We start from the raw sequence: 27327 nt of genomic DNA, 5'->3' as shown, positions 1-27327 counted from the left end.
ATATAAGGCAGAACTTACTCCCTTCCTTTCCCTGTCTGAGACCGAATTCGAACTCAGGTCCTCCTGAATCCAGGGCTGGTGCTCTATTCACTGCACCACCTAGCTGTCCCAGTCTTGCATGCTTTTAATCTTGAAATAATCTTTGACTCCTTTATTCACATATCCAGCCAGTTGCTAGTTTCTTGAATTGTAGTAGTCAATGATTTTTACAGGGACCTATTCAGTCTAGTAGATAATATCTGAATAAATCATTGTTCTTTGATCTTATTCTGTGTGATATAGATAATTTGCAGTTAAATAAATTATTATTACTATTTCTGGCTACTGCTGCTGAAAAATCTCATTGACTTGATTAGAACTAGTATTCTGACCTGATGTCTGCCTTCCAGATTCTATCCAGACTTCTAGCATCTCATTTGAAAGTTTGGTTAAACCCATTCCCTTCCCTCTCCCTCCATAAACAGCATATAGGATTTCTCATTTACTTGTTCTTTGGCCTATATCATTAAAGAGATCAGTCAATTCAACAAACATTAATATTCTATTTTATTCTAATGTAATACAAAGTTTTTCTTTAGAAACATTTTATCTGTGCTGTTTCTTTTGTTTTTGTTTGGTTTGTTTGTTTGTTTTGTGAGGCAATTGGGGTTAAGTGACTTGCCCAGGGTCATACAGCTAGTAAGTGTCAAGTGTCTGAGACTGGATTTGAACTCAGGTCCTCCTGAATCCAGGGCCTGGGCTCTATCCACTGTGCCACCTAGCTGCCCATGCTGTTTCTTTTTAATGTCACTGTTACTTCCCATCCCCACTAGAACCCTCAAAGTTGTAGTGTTTACTTTTGTCAAGCAAAACAAATCAATACATTGGACATGCCTGAAATTGTATGCCTCATTCCATACTACTTTTAGTCCACAACCCTTCTGCCAAGAGTCAAGAGCATGTTTTACTTCCAGTCTTCTGAACTTATGATTGGCTGTTGCAACAGAGTCTAAAGTCTTTCAGCATTGTTTTCCTTCACTGTCCTATTAAGTGTAGAAAAACTTGACCCATAACCATATCTACCCCCCCCCCCCCACATGCCCCAATCCACCCATACCATGACCTAATATAGATTCAATGCAGCACAGTAGAAATACTGTTGGATTTGGACTTAACAGTCAAGGAGACCTGGATTCCGATCCTGGCTTTGACTCTTATAAGCTCTATTGATGATAGACAAATCACATAACATTTTTGGGACTCAATTTCCTTATCTATAAAATGGAAATATTAGTATGTATTTTTATGGTACTATTATGAAGACCTAGCAAGATAATGTGTGTAAAGTGCTTTGAAACCTTTAAAACTATGTAGATTTCAGTTTTACTGTTAAGGGAGTGTAACATGAATGTTTACAAGTGGATTTGCAATGTGGGAGTTCTTCATCCATGATGCAGAATTCTTTCTTTTTTTTTTCCTGCTCCAGATAGACTTTATTTTTTTAAAATGTTTTTAAATAATAAACATTTTTATTTAAAGTTTTTTTTTTTTTAATTTTAGCAGGGCAATGTGACTTGCCCAGGGTCACACAGCTAGTAAGTGTCTGAGGCCGGATTTGAACTCAGGTACTCCTGAATCCAGGGCCGGTGCTTATCCACTGCGCCATCTAGCTGCCCCCTTATTTAAAGTTTTGAGTTCCAAATTCTATCTCTCCTTTCCTTTCTCCCCTCCCCCTCCCTGAGGTAATAAGCAACCAGATTGAGGTTATGTATGTGCAATTATGTAAAACATTACCATTAGTCATTTTGTATAAGAAAACTTGAATAAAAAAATGAAAGAAAGTAAAAAATAGCGTGCCTCAGTCTGTTCAATCAATATCCCTTCTTTCTTTGGAGATGGATAGTATGCTTTATCATTAGTCCTTTGGATCATTGTATTGCTGAGAATAGTTAAGTCATTCACAGTTCTTCATCAAAGAATATTGCTGTCACTGTGTACAATGTTCTCCTGGTTCTGCTCACTTTGCCATACATCAGTTCATATAAGTCTTTCCAGGCCTTTCTGAAATGTCTTGTTTGTCATTTTATTTTTTTTTTTAAGATTTTTTTTCCAATTACATGTAAAGATTTTTTTTGAGTTCTAAATTTTTCTCCCACTCTCCCTTCCCTCCCCCCTCCAGAAACAAGCTTGCAATCTGATATAGGTTATACATTACAATCATGTTAAATATATTTCCACATTAGTCATGTTGTAAGAAGAATCAGAACAAAAGGGGGAAAAACCACAAGAAAGAATAAACAACAACAACAAAAACTAACAAAAGTGAAAATAGTATGCTTCAATCTCCATTCAGACTCTAGAGTTCTTTTTTAGAATGTGGAGAGCATTTTCCATCCAAAGTCTTTTGGCACTGTGCTAACACACTTAACTTTTCTCAGCAATATAATGATCTAACAGTTGATCATCACACAGTGATACTGTTCCTGTGTACAATGTTCTCCTGGTTCTGCTCATTTCACCCAGCATCAATTCATGTAAGTCTTTCCAGGGTTTTCTGAAATCCATTTATCATTCCTTTTTTTTCTTTGTAGGGTTTTGTTTGTTTGTTGTGTTTTGTTTTTTTTTCTTGCAGGGCAATGAGGGTTAAGTGACTTGCCTAGGGTCATACAGCTAATAAGTGTCAAATGTCTGAGGCTGGATTTGAACTCAGATCCTCCTGAATCCAGGGCTGTTGATTTATCCACTGTGCCACCTAGCTACCCTTCCTTCTGTCCCATCATTTCTTACAGCACAATAGTATTCCATTACATTCATATACCACCCAATTGGTGGGCATTCTCTCAGTTTCCAATTCTTTGCCATTGCAAAAAGAGCAACTATAAATATTTTTGTATATGTGGGTCCTTTTCCCTTTTTTATGATCTCTCTGGGATATAAACCTAGTTGTTGTATTGCTGGGTCAAAGGGTATACACTGTTTTATAGCCTTTTGGGCATGGTTCCAAATTGCTCTCCAGAATGGTTGGATCAGCTCACAGCTCCACCAACAGTGAATTAGTGTTCCAGTTTTTCCACAGCTTCTCCAACATTTATGATTTTCCTTTTTTGTGATATTAGCCAATCATATAAGTGTGAGGTGATACCTGAGTAGTTTTAATTTGTATTTCTCTAATTAGTAGTGATTGAGAACATTTTTTCATATGGCAATAGATAGCTTTGATTTCTTCATCTGAAAATTACCTATTCATATCCTTTGACCATTTCTCAATTGGGGAATGACTTGCATTCTTATAAATTTAACTCAATTTAAGGCTTCACATGTAGGCATTTAGACATTGTCATCCTGAGTTTCTGTCACCATAGTGATTTTCTGTGGTGAGCATTCTTTTCTGTTTCTTATTCATATTTTAGCCTCTTTTATGTCTTTTAAAGTTGAGCTCTTCCTGGGTTACAGCTTGCCCAGTCACTGGCTTTCTGCTCTGAGGCCTCAGTTGCTCATTGTACTGGAATGGTGCAGCCTATTTGGGCCTAACAGGCTGAGGTGGCAGATTGCCTTCTGTGTTTCAGCTGGGGGCCTCACACCTGGTCTGCTGTTGGCACTAGCTTGCTGAGCTGGTGATCTGTGCTGTGACGAAGAGCCTTTTGCTGGTTTGCCCAGACACTCTCTGTGCTGAGCTGCACTCCCCTTTTACCCAGGTGAGACAGACCTTTTCTGAAGATCTTCTATGTTATCTTAAGTCAGAAGATGGTTTCACTTTTGTCTTTTTGCAGGTTTTGTAGCTCCAGAATCCGTTTAGAGACTTAATTTCATGTTGTTTCTGAGGGAAATTTGGGAGAGCTCAGGCAGCTTCCTGATTTCAATCCGCCATCTCGGCCCTTCCTCCAGATTGTCATTTCTTATAACACAGTGATATTCCATCACAGTCATATACCACAGTTTATTTAGCCATTCTCCAGTTGATGGGCATTCCTTTGATTTTCCAATTCTTTTTTTTTTTTAAGTAATAAGCATTTTTATTTATAGTTTAGGGTTCCAATTTTTATCCCTCCTTTCCTCCCTCCCCTCCCCCGTCTCTTAGACAGCAAGCAATCAGATATGGGTTATATATGTATGATTATGTAAAACATTACCTTATTAGTCATTTTGTACAATAAAACTTGAATAAAAGAAAAAAATGAAAGAAAGCGAAAAATAGCATGTTTCAGTCTTTTCCATCATTATCAGTTCTTTCTTTGGAGATGGATAGTATGTTTCATAAATAGTCCTTTAGGATTGTCTTGGATCATTGTATTGCTGAAAATAGTTAAGTCATTCACAGTTCTTCTGCAAACAGTGTTTCTGTCTCTGTGTACAATGTTCTGCTTCTGCTCACTTCACTACACATCAGTTCATACAAGTCTTTCTAGGCCTTTCTGAAATCATCCTGCTTGTCATTTCTTATAGCACAATAATATTCCCTCACCATCATACACCACAGTTTGTTTAGCCATTCCCCAATTGATGGATATTCCTTTGGTTTCCAATTCTTAGCCACCATAAAAAGAATGGCTATAAATATTTTTGTACAAATAGGTCTTTTTCTCTTTTGGGGGGATGTCTTTGGGATATAAACCTAGTAGTGGTATTGCTGGATCAAAGGGTATGCACAGTTTTATAGCCCTCCAGAATGGTTGGATCTTTTCACAACTCTACCAAGAGTGGATTAATGTCCTAGTTTTCCCACATCCCCATCAACATCTAATATTTTACTTTTTTCTTATATTTTCTACTCTGATAAGTATGAGGTGATACCTCAGAGTTGTTTTAATTTACATTTTTTCTGAGCAATAGTGATTTAGCAAAATTTTTATATGACTATAGATAGCTTTGATTTCTTTGTCTGAAAACTGCTTGTTCATATCCTTTGATCATTTTACCAATTGCTCCCCACTCTTTCTGCTAAAAGTTCACTATGTGGAGTCTACCCAATATAATATAGACCTTTCTCACTTTCTCCTAACATCACAAACTGGAGTGCATCTGTTATCCATTGCCCTTACCACAAGACTCAGCCATTTCATTTATACTGTTGTCCTTTTGTTACACGGTTCCTTGATGATTGACGTGTGTGTATATTTAATTTTGGGGGAGGGCAGGGCAATGAGGGTTAAGTGACTTGCCCAAGGACACAGATGCTATATTTATACCCATCCTTTGGAGTCCCTTGTTGGCTTTATATTGCAGATTGCTCATACCCAACTAGGCTCCTTTCCATTGGTCTCTCCAGGAAATTTTGTTATTTGGAAGCAGGTTTTTCTACTAAAACAGTACCACCAATAAAAAGTTTGTATTGAGAAGACAGCCTTTGTTGCTATGGGAAGTTTGGGTATAAGTAAAATTTCCTGAAAGCTGTCCAACTTACTCTTCTGCTTTTTAACTCTGGGTACAGTTCTTTGCAGGCATAGGAACCATCATAGGTAAAGATGTGTAGGTCGGAAAGCCTATACTGGTATGGCTATTATTGTATGTTAAATATGTAGGAAAGGAGAGTATAAAATGATGCTAGAGATGAAGGAATTTGCCAGATTGTGGAAGGCCTTAAACCTCACATTGAGTCTGAACTTTGGGAGTCTTTGAAGGGTTTTGAACAAAGAACTGATGTGTCCAAATCTTTAAATGAGGAATATTAATGTGATAACTGTGTGAAGGACATATGAGAAGGGAAAAATTAAGTCTTTTGAGAAAGTAAGATCATTACAATAGTACTGGTGACTGGTAATGAGATGGCAATAGCAGAATTAGAGAAGAAGGGATAAGTTCAAAAAAATACTATTACAATAGACTGAGCAGTTTAAAGTTGAGGTATGGGGCTTCCCAGGGAAGAAGAGTCTTTATCCAAGTCTCTTGATATATCAGGAATGATACAGAAGCTCAGCACTTGAAGAGATAAGCCATGTAGAGGTTGATTTTGGTATTTTATTGCAGGCCAAGATATGCCAAGAAACAATGGGTTTTGTGATCTCTTCAGAAAGGGGGGAAGCACTAATTTTGAGAAATTGTTAAGACTTAGTAGATGGGGGCAGCTAGGTGGTGCAGTGGATAGAGCACCAGCCCTGGAGTTAGGAGGACCTGAGTTCAAATCCAGCCTCAGACACTTAACACTTACTGTGTGACCCTGGGCAAGTCACTTAACCTGCATTGCCTCACTTAAAAAAAAATTTAAAAGAAAAAGACAGTAGATGAACATGATATGGATCAAGTGCTAAGCACGTGACTTTGCTTAACAGTTGTCCTTAAATACTAGTTAAGAAGTGGGAGTGTTTTTTACTGATTGGGGTGAGTATCCTTTTTAGGTATCATAAATCAATTTAAGATTGATATCAACTTACAGCTTCTTTTTCCTCTTATTTATAAGTTTGCTGTTGTAAATCTTTTTTCCAGTGTAATTCTGATCTGGAATATTGTTCACATGATTGCTACTTTATTGACTTAGGCTAGCGTTTGAAATCCTACATTTATATTTGTCATTACCTTTCCTAAAGAGGTACATCTTGACCTTTCATCTAAGAATAACCCTGTATTTATGGCTCCTAATACTATTAATTAACTGATCCTATCATGTGATGTTCCACATAAGCAATTAATTTATTTGATATTTTAATAGATTATAAGCTCTTGGAAGGTAGCTACTATTTGTTTTCTTAGAGCTTTGCATTTGGTAGGTATTTAATAAATGTTCATTGAATGGATTGATATTGATGCTTTCAGGAAAGCTCTCATTTCATTTATACTAGTGCCTTAAAGGGGAAAATTTTTATGTCTCTCTTCATCTTTTGAACAAGTTAATTTTTTTTTCTTCTTCTTTAGCTGGCATTTATATAGTGGTTTATAGTTTACAAAAGGACTTTATATAACCTGATAACATCTCATTTGATTCTCCAAAGAATGTGCAAGGTAGTTCAAATTGTAGTATCCTCCTTAAAATTAGTGGATAGAGACTTTAGAGAGGTGAAATTAAGTGCCCTTAAGTAGGCCCTTAATAATGTTCACTTGAATTGAAGTTACTTGCCCAGAATCATTCAGTTATTAAGTGGTCAAGACATGTCTTAATCCCTGGTCTTCAGACTTCAAATCTAATGTGTTTTTTGTTTTATTTTTGCTACTATACACTTAATTCTTTGAGTCCCAGTCTCAGTTTTTTAATCATCTTAAAGGATTTCATTTCACACTTAAGACTTCTGAGTAAGGGTATCTTATGTCTAGGTCTTTTCCAGCTTGTGTTCTTTTTTTCCTCTTGAGTTATCACCTATCTAGACTCACTTGTTCTTAGCCCTTCTCTGAAGTTAAGCCTGTCAGCCACAGTTCATTTCAAATTGATCATGTTACACTTCTGAGAAATAATTGTAGCAACTTAGTTGATAAAATTTTTGTCCTGTTCTGTCTAGGTTATAGGGAGTGGATTCTTGGAGAATGATGGGAAGGTATGAGAAACTTTTTTTGAATGGATCATTAGAATAAAATTTTAAAACACTTGAGGTCCCTAGCTTCATTTCTGCACCTCACTTATTATGGTCACTTTTCTTCATCTATTTTCTTATCCATTTATTTCCCTTTCTCCAGAACAGTTAGGGAAGAGAATATATTTCTATCTTGTGTCATGTGGATAAATAAAATAATGTTTGGTTTATTGTAAAAAAAGTATTCATATATCAGATTCAAAACTTTGGATAGTTGTGCTGATGAAACTTAATCCTCTTTCAAAATGAATCTTTAAAAATTCCACAGTTTAAAATTTTAGATACTTCTGTGGGGTATGGCAGGGGCTCAGCTATATAATGCCCTGGTACCCAGATGAAAACTCGATACTAAAGAAAGTCAATCTCCTGTTTGGTTTTAATTTTGATTAATTTCCAATTGGAAAAGTAACAAAGCCCACTTTGTTATATCTGTTAAGTCTCTGTTTTGTTTCCTCATTATTACCTTCGGCTTTAGCATGTCTGCAAAGTTGTTAATGCCACTTTTGGGACAAACTAGGACAACCAGTCAGTTGACAAGCATTTGTGTATCTCTTGGGTAGAAAATGTCTGGCCTTATTATGATACTCACATAAAACTTTGCCAGAGCCTTCCATGTGACAGTGTGGTGTGTCATTGCTCTTCTAGTAAGCTAACTTCATCTTGAATGTTCTTACTGTTCTAAACATTGACTGAAGATAGCCTCCTTTGCCTGATCAGGTGCTCCTGCTTTCTAGTCAGACTTCTTGGCAATGTATCTGGAGTCAACATGACAGTATGTCATAGGTTTAAATATGTCATAGGGTGTTGTTCTTTCTAAAACTTTGCTGTCACATAAGTTATCTTATAAGGTCAGTGACCCATCATATTAAAGGGCGGGATAGTAAACATTGTAGATGAGATGACCTTTATTGAGACCTTGCCACTGAATCTGCTATTAGTGCAGCTGTTGTTTGTGCTTAAAAACAAAACAAAACAACCCAGCAAGATATTTTTTTCATGTCTTAGAAATTGTTCAGAAGAAAAATTTGACATCTTGTGGTAAATGTCAGGAATGAAGTTTCCCTTAGAGAGAAGTATATAGTGGAAGTCACATGAGTACACTAAGGCAGATTTCTATTTTTTTCTCATTTCTACTAATTATGAAAATCAACAGATTTCATTAAAATGTAGCTTTTGTGAAACTAAATTGTTTGGTCCCTTCCTCTCTGAGAAATTACTTCTGTTCATTAGTACTATTATACCATTATGACAATTTTGACTAACTGGCAAACTTTTCCAATCTTACATTTTGCTCCTAGCTACATAACTGTGTTCTTAGTGACCTTCTTGCTGATCCTTGAACATAACACTCCATCTCCTCACTCCAAGCCCTTTCACTAGATGTCCCTAATGCTGGAAATACTTTCTTTCCTTGCTTCTTCCTCCCGATTTACCTAGCTTCTTTTAAGACTAGGCTCAAATCCTACCTTTTATAAGAAGCCTTCCTCCCTCTCTTTTCTCTCCTCCTCCCTCACATAAATCACAGCTCTACAATCATAACTATTGCCTTCCTTCTGAGATTATTTCTTGTTCTTTTTTTCTTTTTTCGTGGAGCAGTGAGGGTTAAGTGACTTGCCCAGGGTCATACAGCTAGGAAGTGTCAAGTGTCTGAGGTCAGATTTGAACTCAGGTCCTCCTGAATCCAGGGCCAGTGCTCTATCCACTGTACCACCTACCTGCCCCCCGAGATGATTTCTTTAGTGATATTATGTGTCTTGTTTGTGCTTAGATGTTTGCATATATCTCCCTGATTAGAATGTGAGCTCTTTGAGGGCAAGGATTCTTTTTGCCCTTCTTTGTATCCCAAGTACTTAATACAGTACCTGACACAAAGTAAGAATTTAATAAATATTTATTGACTAAAAAAGAAGGGACATGATTTGGCAGTTGATTGGATATGTGGAATGAGAGAGGGTTGGGGTTCAAGTATGATATGGAGGTTGTAAACCTGAATGACTGGAAGGCTAGTAGTTCCTTTGCCAGTCAAGTCATTAATCCTTTGGATCTCAGTTTTTTCATCTGTAAAATGAGGACATTGGACTAGATAATTTCTAAGGTCCCTTCCATCACTAAATCCTATATTTTTATGGTAAAGAACTCGATATAATTTTGTTAAAATATTTACTACTTAATAAGGGGGAAGGGCAGAATAAATGAATACTTGCTCATTTATATATAGCTTTTATAGCACATAATTGTTCTTAATGATATGATTTCATTTGAAGGATGTACAAGCCTTTGAACAGGTTTATAATGGGGTTCAACTGTTACCACTTTTCTGGGTTTTTTTTTTCCTGTTTCAATAAAAAATTTGGTTTTATATTAGTGTCCTGAACTAAACTATACAGATTTTATGTATCAAAATGTATTATTTAATTTAAATAAAACATTATGGAAAAGTACCTGATTTTTCCATTGCTTTGTGAAATAGATGTGTTTTGCAAAGTTGGCTGTCAGACAGACTAGAATAAATTCTATTTATCCATTCATTTTCATTACAAAATTGAAGGTATATCCCTGTATATAATTTCCCCCCAAGAATTTGGGTTAGAAAAATTTGGTAGCAAATGGGTTGAGTATAACCAGTTCAGTGGTATACTGAGTGTTGCAGCATACCAACATTCTGTATCTGCCAGCTCTGTTTTTCAGCTTCCACTTTACGTTTTATTTTGAAGACAGTTTATAGATCTCACCTTCCCAAAGATAGCTATTTTTCTCCATCCTGGAAAGTTTTTTTTCTGTAGACTCAACAACTATCAGGACTTAGCTCCCCTCCTCCTTTTGTCTGGCTCTGCATCATGTTTAATGGAGTTGGGATATAATTTCATGCTTTGTCAGCAATGTCTGGAAATAACTTAATCTTGAAATTTTCGTTTCTGTAAAAATGAAGGAGCACCATACTTCACTAATTTTATACATTTGAAATGCTGTATTTATTGTATTTACAATGAATGATTACCATTTATAACTTTGCGTGTAAACTTCTGCTGGATATAGTCTTGGTAAGTTTATGCCCTGGAGTCAGGAGTACCTGAGTTCAAATCTGGCCTCAGACACTTAACACTTACTAGCTGTGTGACCCTGGGCAAGTCACTTAACTGCAATTGCCTCACTTAAAAAAAAAAAAAGACATTCTTCCTCTTCCTCCATGATATGACTCTCTCAATTATTTTCTTTTCTTATGTTTTCAGGTGTCTGTGGATCTCAGCAGTAGTTCTATCCGTGTGGCAATATTAGAAGGGAGTGGGGAACGTGTTCTAATGGAAGGGAAATTCACCCATAAAATCAACACTGAAAGTTCTTTATGGAGCCTTGAGCCGGGGAAATGTGTCTTGGTAAGGATAATTTATTTTCCCTCTTTGGTGTTCATGAGGTGTTTTGTTTTGTTTTGTTTTTTCCTTAGTAAATCTGTCTTTGGAGACTTTGATAATCCACCAGTACATTTAGTTTCTACAGACACTAAGGTGGACAATGAACTGGGCCCTGAATTGAGTATGAAAGAAGAAAAGGGGCAAAAGTTGGATTTTATTTCAGTTCATGACCTTTCAAAATAAAATCTTACTCAAGTAGTGAGATTTACAACTCCAACTGGAGCAAGCCATAGAATGCACATAAAATTTAAGTGAAAAATTTTTTTTTCTCTGGTGATCTTCATCTACTTTGAATATTGCCTAAATCTTCTGAAAAGGTCCATGCCATTTCCACCACACCACACTGCTTCTCTATTTAATTGAGAAGTTATGTGCATATTTGCTATGAATCAATATTGCTTAATATTGTCTTTTTTTGTTTTGTTGGGTTTTTTTTCTTCAAGGCAATGGGGGTTAAGTGACTTGCCCCAGGGTCACACAGCTAGTAAGTATCAAGTGTCTGAGGTCGGATTTGAACTCAGGTCCTCCTGAATCCAGGGCCAGTGCTTTAACCACTGTGCCACCTAGCTGCCCCCCCCCTCCCCAATATTGTCTTGATGTAGTTTTAGTTTCTTTGGGGCAGCACTTTTTTTATCCTTTTTTCTTTTGGTCAAAAGAATGTGGGGGTATATGTGGCCATAAGTGTTCTGCTTGCAACTCTTCCTCTTCTTTCATACATTGATAGGCCTGTGATCTCATTCAGGTGGATGTGCTTTGCGTAGGTCATAGCCTGTCCTGTGCAATTTTTGTCAATATTGTAAATCCTCTATGGAACAGATCACAAACCTGGCACAAAAACATGGCATAGTACTAGAGGTGTAGAATGTTAATTATTGAGACATTTATGGAAGTTCTCTATCAAAAGCAGAAGAAATTCTATTCAGGATGAATTTAACAGGGAGAAGTTGGTTGCTGATATGGAAATGTTAGGAACCCCTAGGGGGAAGTAACCATTTCCTTTCGGAGTTTGTAGTAGAGCAGAAGAAGAAATCTAGGCCTAATCTGGGATGTAGCCTAGATTTTGGGAAAGCAGATTTTAGAGGTTCCAGGGAATAGGTAGGATCCCATGGATTAAAATGCTACAGGGTAAGTTATCCTAGAAGGGATGGGAGATTGTCAAGAATGAAATTCAGAAGACAGAAAGGGAAACCATTCCAGTGAGGAGGAGAAATGGGATTTGTATATAAGTATGACATGGTTACATAAAAATAATATCAGGAATGCTAAAGTTCAGAATGTGCTGAGGCTGGTGAAAGAAGCTAAAGACAACAAAAAGGTTAAAAAAAACTATTGGGAGAAAAAGAAGAATCAAAGGATAGGACTTTTGCTTGGGACAATAACTGACAACAGAGAAAAGGCAGAGCCACTCATTTTTTTATTCTGTTTTCTCTGCTGGAGAATGACCTTTGCCCTGGAAATGACAGAATAAAAATGGTTAAGAAGGCATTGATAACACAGGATAAAGAGGTAGAGACTCCCTAATTGCCTTTGATTGCAAGTCAGTTGACCCAGATAAACCATACCCTTAGATACTGAAAGATTTCAGTAGTTTAAAACTGTATGAAAGCTATTTGGCCACTTTGTAATTCCTTTTTTTTTCTTTAAAATTTAATTTAATTTACTTTTATTTATTTATTTTTTTGGCGAGGCAATTGGGGTTAAGTGATTTACCCAGGGTCACACAGCTAGTAAATGTTAAGTGTCTGAGGCTGAATTTGAACTCAGGTCCTCCCGACTCCAGGGCCAGTGTTCTATGCACTGCGCGACCTAGCTGCCCTAATTAAATTTTTTTTTTTTTTAGTGAGGCAATTGGGGTTAAGTGACTTGCCCAGTGTCACACAGCTAGTAAGTGTTAAGTGTCTGAGGCTGGATTTGAACTCAGGTACTCCTGATTCCAGGGCCGGTGCTCCATCCACTGCGCCACCTAGCTGCCCCTATCACAGTCATCTTGATTTCCAGTTCTTTGCCACCACAAAAAGAGCTGCTATAAATATTTTTATACATATAGATACTTTTGTTTTTTCTTTGATCTCTTTGGAATACAGACTTAATAGAGGTATCAAAAGGTAGAAGGGTATGCACAGTTTTATAGCCCTTTGAACATAGTTCCAAATTGTTCTCCAGAATGGTTGGACCAATTCACAACATCACCAATAGTGCATTAATGTCCCTGTTTTTCCACATCCCCTCCAGCTTTTGTCATTTTTCTTTTCTGTTATGTTACCCAATTTAATAAGATATTGTGGTAGTTTTCCTTTATAATTTCTTGAAATATGATGTCCAAGCTCTTTTTAAAAAAAATCCATGTCTTTCAGTACTTATTAAATGACCTCTCCTTGATCTGAACTCTAACCAGATGGCAACAGTTCAAGTGAATTGTCTCAGCCATAGTAGTGGCCCCCTGAGCCAGAAGCAACAATACCATGGCAGAGGAGGCCATCACTCACTGCTGGGGGTCCAGGTGGTGAGAGGGAGCTGAACTAGTTTTGTCTTGAAAAGAGGTTCTTCTATTGATGTTCTATGGTTCTAGTAAGCAACAAAGCACACTAAAGGAGAGATGGGAGACAATATGTGCCTATTGAGTCAAACTACTACCACCACCTCCTCTCAGAGTCCAGTGGAGATAGTCCAGGAACTTGAACCAAAGAACTTTGGAAATAACCATACACATCACACTACCAGGCCTACTTCTAGTCCTTGGTTACTGACAGCTTACCTGTTAACTCCTCAGGGTCAGAAAGAAGAAAACAACCATTAGATCTGATTGGATAATGATGTTAACTGCTTCAAAAGGAAATTATAGTGTTACTAGCAGTCATATTTTGCCATCTTGGTCTGTAACCTTTTTCTTAAGTGTGAGCAATAGACATGCATGCCTTTTCTTTCTTATTGGAAATGAGATAGCCTCATGAGATAGACTCCACTTTTGTAGTAGTGAACAAACCTCCTTTAGAAGTGTTTTCACACTCCACCATAGTTATAACATCTGATAGCAAGTGATCCTTGACTCCTGTTGTCCTCTGATATCCTGTCTTCAAAAAAACCTTCCCATTTTCATGAAACTCTTTAATCAGGCTCTTTTTCTTCAAGGTCCCAGTTCTATTCTCAGTCCCTACTCTCTTTAACATGTTTTCAAAGTACCCTAGACTCTAGATTTGGAAGGCTAAAGGCTGAACAGTTCATTATTTTCTAGAGATGATTAGTTAAAACTCAATACTTTTCTGTTTTGGAGCTTGCCCTATAGATTTCCATACAAGTACCCTTCTTTAATGCTTGAGCCAATTTGGTTTTTTTTTGGGGGGGGGAGTTTTGTGGGGCAATGGGGGTTAAGTGACTTGCCCAGGGTCACACAGCTAGTAAGTGTCAAGTGTCTGAGGCTGGATTTGAACTCAGGTCCTCCTGAATCCAGGGCTAGTGCTTTATCCACTGCGCCACCTAGCTGCCCCCAATGCTTGAGCCAATTTAAGCCAGTGGACAAAGTGACAGTATTAGGAGCATCCAAAGAGCACAATACACATAGATAATAATTAATGATACCTATGTCTCCATATAGATAATAATGAACCCTGTGGATGCTGATGAGCTCATCAAATGAGGTAGCCAAAAAAGCTAATACAATCTTAGACTGCATCGAAGTATACTTTGTTGTTGTTGTTGTTTGTTCTTTGTTCCCAAAGAGGACCATGACATTTCATGGTCATTTCATGGCTTGCACTGAATTGGATTTAAGTGAGGCAGGGCTGTGCCTCACTTTCTCCTCCAGAGCCATCTGGGTCCAGTGGCAAAGATGTACATCAGGATGAGTGGAGATGGTCCCAGATGTTTAAGGTTATTGGGGTTAAGTGACTTGCCCAGGGTCACACAGCTAGTACATGTCTGAGGTGAGATTTGAACTAGGTTTTCCTGACTCCAGGGGCAGTGCCTCTATCCACTGTGTCACCTCGCTAACCCAAAACATACTTTACAGGAATGAAGAATGATAGTTTCTTTGTACTCTGCCCCAGTTAGGCCACATCTGAAGTCTTGTGTTCAATTCTGTGGATACCAATTAGCTATAGAAAGTCAAGAGGAAGTAACTAAAGTGGTGAAGGACTTCAAGTCCATAAGGATTAGCTGAAGAAACCATGGATGTACATTTAACCTGGAGAAAACTGTTTGATAGAATGGCAGGGACACGATAGTTATGTTCAAGGGTTTAAAGGGCCGTCATGTGAAAGAATAATTAGACATTTTTCGTTTGGCCTTAGGGGACAGGACCAAAAGTAATGAACATAAGTTATTAAGAAGCAAGTTTAGACTTGATATTAGGAAAAACTTCCCAACAATAAGAGCTGCCCAAAGGTAGAATTGGTTGCTTCAGAAGGTGGTGGAGGGTTTCTGGGGGCCTTCAGGCATAGGTTGAATGACTAGTCATGTATGTTATAAAGAGGGTTCCTTTTCAGGTGTGGTTTAAACTAGAAAGACACAAAGGTCCCATCCATCTCTGAAATAATATAATTCATGCTGCTCCCCTTGACATGCTCTAACTTCTTTGTCTCTGTTTTCATTCTGCCTTCTTCTATCTCTATTTGTTTATGCAGTCCTTGTGCAAGGAATTGACTTTAAGCCACCATTTCTTCTTTTTAATATTTTCCCTTCAAGGCTCAACTCAGGTGCTTCTTCTTTGTGAGCCCTTTTCTACTCTTCCCACTCTCTAGCTATTATATCTCCCTCCTCAAATTTCTCATTGTGCTTTTTCCTGAATCTTTCCTTTGCACTTCTTTCTTTATTACTTATAGCATAATATGAGATCCCACATGATAAATATTTGCTGTCTTTTTCCATTAGCCCCTGTGTTCAGAGTGGTTAGAATTCATGGCTTATTTTTCTTAACAGATTATCTTAGCTTTTAGCAGAGTGCCTTTCCCATAGTAGTCACTTAATAGATTTTTGTTGAAACATACTGAATTTTGAACCTCATATTATTTAGTGCTGTCTATCATTTTTGGTGTATAAGTAGTTTTTTGACTACTCACTTTAGAGCTCTGTCATTCATTCTTCTCCCAAAAACTTTATTCAGAAATGAGCAGTAAATGATTCCTGATCAAACCTTAGATTTTTGAGGATGTAAACCTTGAAAATAACAGTGTCAGAAGATACAAAACTTACATAATACAATAATCAACTGACATAACAACAAAGGAACCAACATAGGATAATGTCAGTTCATACCACTTTAATAAAGGTTAAAAATTAAATATTATGGCATATTAATACCAAATATTATCACATGTAAATTGGCCTTTAAAAGTTAAGGAAATCTTACACCAAATTGAGTTTAATGTATATACTTCAGATGGCCTGGCAGCTAAGTCATCTTACAGTTCTTTGGATTTTTGTTTTTTAATTGATTAGTGATTTTGTTGCATAAGGAATTCCCTCTTCAATTATAGACTACCATCACTCTGAAATCTACCATCTTAACGAGTTACCTGGGAGACTGAGAGATTTAGTCACACAGCCAGTCTGAATCATAGGTGAGGCTTGAACCCACCTGAAATCTTCCTGACTCTGAGGCCAGTTTCTGCCTGTCATAGTAGTCATTATCATTTCCATTTGACAGAAGAGAAAACTGCTTCATCAAGGTCGTGACTTGTTCAGGACCATATAACTAGCTGTTTGTCTCAGGCAGCAACTGTTCATATTTATTACCAAGTCCATTGTAAGTACTCAAAACATTTGTGGTGAATAGTTTTGTCACTAAGTAACAGGCAGGCAGGCCCCTGCCCCAGATAGCAGAGGACGCAATGAAGAACCATCCTTTTCTTTAAGATCTTACATAGTTATTAGAGATGGAAGCTCTAGAGATGACCTTGTTTAATCCTCTTATTTTACAGATGAGGAACATAGGACCTAGAGAGGTTAAGTGATTTATCCCTACTCATAATGCTAATGGTAGAGGAAGGACTAGGACTCAAGTCTTCTCTGGTTTTTTTTTTTCCATAAAAGTATTTTATTATTTTGCAGTTACATGTAGAGATAGTTTGCGACATTTGTTTTTATAAGATTTCTAGTTTCACTCTTTTCTCCCTCCTTCCTCCCTCCCTAGCACAGCAAGCAATCCAATATAGGTTATATATGTACAATCACATTAAACATATTTCTGCATTAGTCATGCTGTGCTAGAAGAATCAGAGCAAAAGGGAAAACCTCAAAAAAGAAAACAACAACAAAAAAAATAGAGATACTATGGTTCAATCTGCATCTAGATTCCACAGTTCTTTTTTTTTTTTTCTGGATTTGGAGAACATTTTCCATCATGTGAGTCCTTTGGAACTATCTTAGACCATTGTATTGCTGAGAAGAGTCAAGTCTATCACAGTTGATTAACACAAATGTTTTTGATACTGTGTACAATGTTCTCCTGGTTTTGCTCATCTCACTCAGCATCAGTTCATGTAAGTCCTTCCAGGTTTCTCTGAAATCTGCTTGCTCATCATGTCTTACAGCACAATAGTATCCCATTACATTCATATACCACAACTTGTTCAGCCATTCCCCAGTTGATGGGCATCCCCTCAATTTCCAATTCCTTGCCACCACAAAAAGAGCAGCTATAAATATTTTTGTACATGTGGGTCCTTTCCCCTTTATTATGATCTCTTTGGGGAAAAAGACCTAATAGTGGTATTGCTGGGTCAAAGGGTAAGCATAGCTTTATAGGACTCAAATCTTCTGCCCGTGCTTTCCCAAAACATTTTGCTGACTTAACTTTAGTTAATAAAGAGTTGTCATTTTACCGAAAGAAAAATAAGCTCATGAGCCCTAGATAGAAGCCTTTTGAGTTCAAGAATATTTGAATGATTTCTTTGTTTTTGAGATACTGATCCCTAAGACTGATGCCATTTGTTGATCTATTCTTCATTGCAACACACCACAAATGAAGGCTAGTCACAGTTTGTAACAAATAGCAATGCAGTTCTGTATATATTTCCCTCTGGAGTGGGGTAGCTTCTGGTGAGCTCCTTCCAAATTGTGTTATCTGACATTATTGATGTCTTCACAGAGAAGGCAATAAGCTCCATAAATCTTTCTCCCTGCTGAGATTATTGCTAAAATAAAACAAACCAAAACATCTGGCCTCAGTGACTGACTTCTGGGCTTTGCTGTGAGAGAAATTCTGAAGGTTTACAGTTGTGGTATTCTGAATCCATTAGTATTGTAATTAGTCTATCAACTCATTACTTATTCCATTTCTCTTATTTTTGTAAAATACAATTAGTACTACTAGTCAGTCCTTGATTTTCCACATTAATGGAGGTAGAACTTATCTTTAGAATTTGAGAAATGGAAGGTGTTCCCAAAATAGACCCATTCAAGTGGAGATCCTATGATTTGGTCACTTTATTAGGCTTTGATGGGATTTAGTATTTGCATATGAATATATGTGGTTAACATCCTGGGAATTCACTTCTGACAGAATAATGAAGCAACATTATGAAGTCCAGGCTTAGCAAAAGCTGGGCAGTTCTCCAGTTTCTGCTTCCTGACCCCTGCATAACTAAATTTCCCTGCCACTTACTTCATGCTGGGAATAGACAGCCTTCTTTCTGATAGAAAGTACCAATTTCTCTGGAGCAGAAGGATGTAGGTTAAGAATGTGGAATTTATAAGGTTTCTCTTCCTTATTCCAAGTATGTAGTATGGCAACAAATCAAGTGATTAAGGAACAAACTGCTTATGAACATAAAAACCAAAATGTTGAACAGTACCCACCTAGAGTACCTAGATATGTCTGTACTTCATATGTATATATTCCCCATAAATTTCAATAAATTCCTAAGTAACCTTCTACCTTGTGACAAACAGCAGACTAGGTGCTGAAGGAAATACAAGAATAAATAAGATATTACCATAGTAATAGTCAACAAGCATTTATTAGGCACCTACACTGTGCTAAGCTTGAGGAATATAAAGAAAGGCAAAAACCACAGTTTCTGTCCAAAAAGAGCTCATTTTAATGAAACAACAAGTAAACCAATATGTACATTCCAGATGTTTGCAATGTAAATGAGAAGTCTCAGAGGGAAGCCTTTTCATTGTCTCCCATTCTTCAAATGCTCTCCTTCCTCATCTCTGCCTCTTGGCTTTAGTCAAGACCATGCTCAAATACTACCTTCTGCAGATGACCCTTCCCTGTTTTTCTTAGTGCGTTCACTCTGAGACTAAACACTGCATATAGGCAGAGAGATGAAGGGTCAAGCAAAAATGTGCATATGTCTGGTTCTTAGAGCACATGGAAGGAAATAACATGTTAGAAAACTAGCAAGGAACCAGGTTGCAAAGTTGCTAAATGGAAGATTCTATATTTGATCCTTAGAAGTAGTAGGGAGCCACTATAGTTTATTGAATGAGTTTGTGGCATGGTTAGATGTGTTTTGGGAAGGTAATTTAACAGCAGAGTGGAAGATGGACTAGACTAGGAAGACACTTGAGGTAAGGAGACCAGCTGGCAGGCATCACTAGGCTGATGAGCCCTGTAGCAGGATAATGACTGTATGAATGGAGAGAAAGATGGGAGATTTTACAACTTGGCTCCAACCTACCCTTCAAGCTATTGCTATATGCACGTATACACTTTATGAGCCAGCCAGTCTGGCCTCTTCATTGCCTCATCTCCCATCTCTGTGACTTTATTTTAATTTTTTTAATTAATTAAATTTTTTTTGATGGGGCAATGAGGGGTAAGTGACTTGCCCAGGGTCACACAGCTAGTAAGTGTCAAGTGTCTGAGGCTGGATTTGAACTCAGGTCCTCCTGAATTCAGGGCCAGTGCCTTATCCACTGCGCCACCTAGCTGCCCCCTATCTCTATGACTTTAGACAGGTAATTCCCCAGGCCTGGAATGCATTCCCTTTCACCTCCTTTTAGAATCTCTAGTTTCCTTTAGCAGGTGGCTCATGAGGCCTTTCCTGATTCATGTAGCTGCTAGTGCCTTCCCAAATTACTCTGCATTCATTTTGGATTTCTTAGATGTGTATGTGTTGTCTCTCCCAAAAGAATGAAAGCTCCTTGAGGGTAGGAACTGTTTCACTTTTGTCTTTATATCCCAGCACCCAGTACCATGCCTGAAGCATAGGAGTGATTAGTAAATGCTTGTTAATTGACTGACTGACTAACTGAGGCACCAGGCACCTTGGGTTGTCACATGTGTGTTGCCCCTGCTACTGGACACTGCTGTGTCCATCGAACTGGGCTCCTAGAAGAAAAGACTTGGATAGGAAAGGACCAGAAAGAAATGGTGTCCCCTACCTGATGTAATTAATTGGTTCTGCAAAAACACATGAAGTGAACTGATACAACCATTCTGGAGAGCAATTCGGAATTATGCCCAAAGGGCTATAAAGCTGTGCATACCCTTTGACCCAGCAATACCACTTTTGGGTCTTTTTCCCAAGGAGATCAAAGGAAAGGGGAAAGGACCCACATGTACAAAAATATTTATAGCTGCTCTTCTTGTGGTGGCAAGGAATTGGAAATTGAGGGGTTCCCATCAATTGGGGAATGGCTGAACAAGATGTGGTATATGAATGTAATAGAATTCTATTGTGCTGTAAGAAACGATGAGCAGAAGGAGTTCAGAGAAACCTGGAAGGACTTGCATGAACTGATGATGAGTGAGATGAGCAGAACCAGAAGAACATTATACACAGTATCATCAACATTATGTGTTGATCAACTATGATTTTTCTCACCAATACAACGGTACAAGAGAGTTCCAAAGGACTCATGATGGAAAAGGCTCTCCAAATCCAGAAAAAGAAAAAAAAAAAGGGAACTGTGGAATATGGATGCTAATTGGATCATACTATTTCTTTTGGTTTTGGTGGTGCTGTTTTTCTTTCTGGAGGTTTTTCCTTTTTTGCTCTGATTCTTCTCTTATAACAGGACTAATGCAGAAATGTGTTTGATGTTATTGTGTGTGTGTATATATATATATGTATATATATATATATATATAACCTATATCAGATTACCTGCTGTCTAGGGGAGGAGGGGAGGGAGGGAGAAAAATTTGAAATTGGAAATCTTATGTAAACAAATGTTGAAAACTATCTCTACATGTAACTGGAAAATAATAAAATATTTTTATTTTTAAAAAAAGATTCTGCACCATCAAACAAACAAACAAACAAACAAACAAAACACATGAAGTGGTGTTGCAGGGGAGAACTGGTTCTACAGGGAAAATGGTACAAATGGGAATTCAGCCAAATAACATCATCATAGGGACTCCCAACTCTATAGTCAGGTTTGAGTTGAATGTGTTAATTGTGCATTTGCAACCCCATATGATTGGCTCATTTGGGACCAAGCACAAATCCTAGGCTCTAGATCCTAGATCTAGAGCTGGAAGGGACTTCAGACCCCCTCATTTAACAGATGAAGAAACTGAGGCCCAGGGAGGCTCAATGATTTGTCCAAGGTCACACAGTGACAAGGGTTATAGTGAAGATTTGAATCCAGGTCTTCCAGCTACAAAACCAGTGCTCTTTCCACTGTTTCATGCATAAATCATGAGATGGGAAGTTTCTGGGAAGTTTTCACAGACTCACAGAATTTCAGAAGTGGGAAGGAGCCTAGCAGCCATACAACCTGTACCCAAGAAGGAACTCCCACTGCTACACACCTGACAAGTGGTCATTCAGCCTGTGCTTGCAAGTTTCCAAGCTCCTCCCACTTTCTACCTCTACCCATTATGCCTGGTTTTGCCCTGCAAGGCCAAAGAGAACAAATCAAATCCCTCTTTCACATGGCTGTCTTACAAATGCTTAAAGGTGTGACATAGATGAAGATTCAGCAAAAGAGGTAGGGAAGGAGTGGTGAGACAGATAGTAGTAGAACCAAGAGAGAACACTGTCATAAAAACCTAGAGGAGCGAGTATTCAAGAGGAGAAAGAGTGATTGACAATACTGTCAATATTGTCAATAATGTCATAGACTGCAGAGAGGCTAAGAAGGATGAGGATTCAGAAAAGACCAGTAGATTTTGCAATTAAGAGATCATTGGTAGGGGCAGCTAGGTGGCGCAGTGGATAAAGCATCAGCCCTGGATTCAGGAGTACCTGAGTTCAAATCCGGCCCCAGACACTTACCACTTGCTAGCTGTGTGACCCTGGGCAAGTCACTTAACCCCAATTGCCTCACAAAAAAACAAACAAACAAAAAAACACAAAACAAAAAAAAAAAAAAAAAAAGAGATCATTGGTAGCTTTGGAGAGACTGGTTTCAGTGAATGATGATGAGGTTGCAAGTCAGGCTGCAAAGGGTTTAGAAAAAAGTGAGAGGAGAAAGTGGAGATCGCCATTGTAGATACTGTAGAAATCCTTTAAAAGATAACTTTGCTGTCAGGGCACAAGCACAGTATTGCATTCCCCTTATTATCCCAAATAAACATAAACTATTATAACAGCCTCACCACTTGTAGATATCTCTAGGAAGTCAATCAAAGAATGAAAGCTCTCCTCCCCACTGTCCCCTTGTTCATAACAGAGTTTGTCGTATGCCTTCTTTTCATGAAATGAAACTACTTCCTTCCCAGCGCTAGCTTTCAGTTGCCATGACTTTTGGTATCATAAGTATTATGTTTTCAGGACAAAACAAAACATGACGTAACATAAAACATAAGAAACATTAAAAACACAACTATGTTTTTAGAGGCACAGTTTGTGGCACAGTAGATTGAATGTTAGGCCTGGAGTCAAGAAGACAAGTTCAGACCTACCATAGTGCTGGCACACAGTGGGTGCTCTAGAGATGCTTATTCCCATCCCTTTCCCTTCAGGACAGTATGTGATATGTTGTATCATTGTTATTGTTTTATTGGAAGTTACCTTTTTGAGTGTGATTTATGAAGGTGATGTGTTCTTAAAGGGGATTTTTAAATGATATTTTAGAGCTACCTTTTTTCCTTCTGGGGAAACAAATTTCTGAAATTATAGTATTTAGTCAGTGGGAGAATAGGATTTGATTTTTAAACTTTATTCAGATTTTCAGGAATACATCTACTGTGTAAAGTGAATTATACTTATATAGCTAGATGAAGTGTTTTTCCTTTAAGTACTACAATTCAGAAGCCATTCTCACTGCCACATTTGGGTTGTTGGTCCATATCTGGAATCTGACCTAATTCACAGCCAGCCTACTGACCCAAGCAAGCCAGTTGCTTATCAGACATTCTTTCAACAATAGGCCCACCCCTTTTCTTCCTTATGTCATGGATTCTATAGTAGACACACAAGGGCAGGCATTCAAAGCAAGCAGGGGTGGCAGCTAAAACTGTATGACATTTCCTGCCTCCCTTCCTCCTACACCTCAGAATGTTAAATGAGAATCTTTGGGTTTCAAGCAAGCTCCTTTCTTGGTTAGTGAAATGTAGTCTTAGCTCTGGCAACAATGCTGATGGCTTCTCATTTCCCTGGAAGCCTCATTCAGTCACATAAACCAAGTAGTTAGCTTGTTCATAGTGTTAATTTCTTAATCAAGTGGGGAAACTGACAGGTTCTCCCACTCACTACTGGGGGTGGCTGGAGGCAGGCATTCCAATGAGATTGCCGGTACCTGCACATTCTCCCTGTTAGAGGAGCCTTCAGGAAAGGGCACTCACTGTAAGCCCTGGTTTCTGTGTGACACTGGTTTTTAAAAGTAAAACGTAGTTGCTTTTTTTCTGACAGTTTTAAAACTTATCTTGCCTGGTGGGGTTATCTTTGCTCATTATTGCATACACTTCACTTTGGGTTCAAAATAAAAGCTACAAGGTAAGTAACTTTGACATTTGGTGTCTAAAATAGGGTAAGTGCTGAGAACATAAGAAGTAATATAAGAAGGGAGTTGTGGGTACACTGAGCCTTAAGTTATTGCTAGGACATAAAAAAGTAACAGTTAACATTTTCCACTGGTAGCCAGAAGTCTGATTTCATTCCCTAAATTCTATGCCTACTTGATTATTTTGATTTACATTTGTGTGTGTCATTTCCTCCCCCCCCCCCTCCCAAACCAAACAACCAAACAAACAACAAAAAACCAACACTGGGATTTAGTTGAAGCTTGAGTAGGCAAAGTAGCCTGAGGTAGTAGAATTCCAAGGAGGATATTTTGTTTAGTTATTTTTTAAGATTATATTGTAGAGAATCACATTGCTATTTAAAAGCACCAGATTTATCTGTTTCCTTAAACACATTTTGCTACAGGGCAATGCAGGTTAAGTGACTTGCCCAGGGTCACACAGCTAGTAAGTGTCAAGTGTCTGAAACTGGATTTGAACTCAGGTCCTCCTGGATCCAAGGCCAGTGCTTTATCCACTGTGCCACCTAGCTGCCCCTCCTTAAACACATTTTGAGCAAAGCAGAGGAATACAGAGCATTAGCAGTGGCTAAATGATATTCTATCAGAATAGCATATTTTCAGTGTGTTATTTTCACTCATCCATTGGAACAGTATACAAAAGGAGGAAGTGATCCCTGGTGATATGAAAAATTCTTGTTCAATAAAATATATCTGTGATTTGGAGGAAAATATTTGCATCAAATATCTATAATAGAAGTCTAGTCTGATAGCCACTTTATAAAGGGAATTGACATAAATATACATAAGTCCTCAATAAATAAGTAGTAAAAGAGGATGAACAGTTTTCAGAATACTTAAACAGTATAATATACAATATGTGTTGCTGTGGCCATTGGAATAATTAGAGCGAGTATTCATAGCCTTTCCACACTTTATTCCCCTTTGTTCTACAGCTTCATGGGACAGGCCAGGAATTAGAATACATTACAAGGAACAACTTGGTGGAAGCTGGCAAGATAAAAACTGACTTCATGGTACCCGATAAAACGCTAGACTTTTCTATCAACAATTTTATCCAAATATGCTCTAAATCATTACCAAGAGAAATGTGAATTAAAACAATACTGAGGTTTTAGTTTATACCCCTCAAACTGGCAAAGATGAGAACAGTGGGAAATAGTCTCTATTAGAAGGGCTGTAGGAAGATAGGTACAGCAATATACTTTGTGTGCCTGGGAATTGGTACAACTTGTTATGGAATGGTTTTGAATTGTATGAGGAAAAATAACTGAATTGTTCACCTTCATCTTCCATCTAGCTGTCTACCCAAGCTATCCCATTATCTGTCACTACTGATCTGATCTTACCCCTCTACTCCAGCACCCTCCAGATTGTCCTGGGAACTGAGACCTGGAAGTTCCTATCAAAACTCTCTGCCCCTTAGGTCCTTTAATTCACTCATCTTTGGAGCTTCTACCATTCTACCTAGCCAACAGTCAGTGAATCAGTCAGTAGGCAACTAGCACTAAGTTTTGTGTCCAAAGCTCTGGCCCTAGACACCAAACCATACTTTAGCTACATATCCTATCCAGCCATCTACCAGGACATCTCACCTTCAGGCATCTCCCTGAGCTTAGCCCCCAGAACATAAACTCCATTCCCTGGTCACCATTCCTATTGTTGTTCTTTATTAGAATATAAGCTCTTTGAGGAGAGGGACTGTCACTTTTTAAAATATTTGTATGCCCAGTACTTAGTATAGTGCTTGGCACATAGGAAATGCTTAATAAATGCTCATTCATACCTATTGACCCAGGGATACTGTTGCTTGGCATATACCTCCAAACATATCAAATAAAAAGGTATGCCAAAATACAGCAACTTTTTTTCATGTGTATGTGTGCACGCTCGCCAGTAACAAAAAATTTTAAAGAAAGTGAATGCTCATTGATTGAGGAATGTCTAAGCAAATTGTAGTATATCAGTACCATGGAATATATACTATTGTACCTTAAGAAATCATGACTGTCATTCAGAGAAATGGAGGAAGACAATATGAACTGATGAAGAGTGAACTAAGTGGTAGCAAAAGATCAGTGTGCCCAGTGACTACAAGTGTTATACAAAAATAGCATGAAGAGAGAGAGTTGCCTTCACATTGATCCCAGGGACCCCTCCAGCAGACAGTAGTGCTGATAATTTCTCTTCACAGAGAAATAGTGGTGACTGGGGGAATGGAATGCCGCATATACTTAAAAATATTTTTATTGATATCTCTTCTTTTTACATAGCCCAGATTGCCTCCCATACCCAACACCTTCCCCACCCAGAGTCATTTCATATTTTTTGCATGCATTTTTATATATCGTTTTGTTAGTGGGTTTTACTTAACTGTTGTTCTTTGTTTTCTTACAAAGGAGAGGCCTCTATGGTGGGAGATATATATTGAGAGATGGCTGTGGTGTTTTTAAAAAAAAAAGGCAATAGAACTTAAAATACACTGCAGCTGGATCGCCCTTATTTGTCTGCTCTAGTCTAGAATAGGTGAGCTTGATGAAACTGTAAGTATTCATTGGAAAATCTTTAAGCTAAAAAGGAGTTTGTTTATGTGTTGATTTATCTCAGTGAATTGAGGGGAATAGAACTCTAGGGTAAAGTTTTCGTGTGTTCTCTCCCCTCCACACAAAGCACTAAGTCTCATTACAGAGTCCCTCCTAATTCCTTTAGAAAATGCCTTTTCAGCACTTGCCCTTCCCCTCCCACCATTGTTCTCTTTCTGGTTTCTATAATGCCCTCACACCAGTTTCCTACTTCTAGGATGACATTTAGCTAATCTAGTAAATTAACTCTCCGTGGAAGAAAGCCATATAAACCTCTTGAAGAACCTCCCTCTAGTTCTTTGACCACACGTGTGCAATATATAACGATAGTCTCCAAGTAAATAATAATTTTGTCCAAATAAATAATAATAATAAAAGTTTATAGACCCCAGGTTACCCACCCTTGGAAAATCTTTCTAACATCAATTGAAAAAATTGTTTAAAATATTATGCTACTCATCAAACAGTAAATAAGTCTATAATGATCTCTGGCCTCTGAGCTAGGAGATGTCTTGTTTGGGGATATCATCAAGCTGGCTTAAAACTGTCTTGGAGATTTGGGTCTTGAGGTTGATTTTGAAAGGTCTGCAGGTACCCCTTTCCCCTCTCCCCCAGGCCTGGAAGCCCACCATTAAAAATAATGTGGTATAAAATCACTTTGGGCTTAACAGGAACTAGATTAAAAGGAAGAAGGGAAAGAGTGTCTGTTAACCTTGATGTGTCCTATTTCTTTTCATTCTAGTTCTATCCTGGATTGAACTGGGACTGAACACTCTAGAACAGAGCAACTTAGCTCAAGGTCTTTGTCTTCTTTAAATCCCTGAAACCCTTGGAAGAAAAAAAAAAGCACCCTATTTATCTTTGTCAAACCAGCTCTATAGATTGACCTGAATTTTTCTATATAAAATTAGCGTTTTAGTTTATACCAGTTCTAGTTCTTCTCCCTTGCTGCTATTTAATAACAGACTGGGGTTAAAC

At 37.9% G+C, this 27327-nt stretch overlaps 1 protein-coding gene across 1 annotated transcript in view; it reads left to right on the top strand.

Annotated features, from left to right (window-relative positions):
* The window catches only part of NUDCD3 (NudC domain containing 3), a 125247-nt gene that overhangs the window by 82974 nt on the left and 14946 nt on the right, over positions 1-27327 (top strand). The window contains exon 4 of the mRNA XM_043988373.1: positions 10706-10849. Coding sequence (XP_043844308.1) covers positions 10706-10849 — 144 coding nt within the window. The remainder of the gene's footprint in view (positions 1-10705; positions 10850-27327) is intronic.

This window comes from Dromiciops gliroides, chromosome 2 (genome assembly GCF_019393635.1).
Source record: "Dromiciops gliroides isolate mDroGli1 chromosome 2, mDroGli1.pri, whole genome shotgun sequence".
NCBI lineage: Eukaryota > Metazoa > Chordata > Mammalia > Microbiotheria > Microbiotheriidae > Dromiciops > Dromiciops gliroides.
The sequence above is the reverse complement of the archived record's forward strand: the minus strand, read 5'-3'. Positions and strand labels throughout refer to the sequence as shown.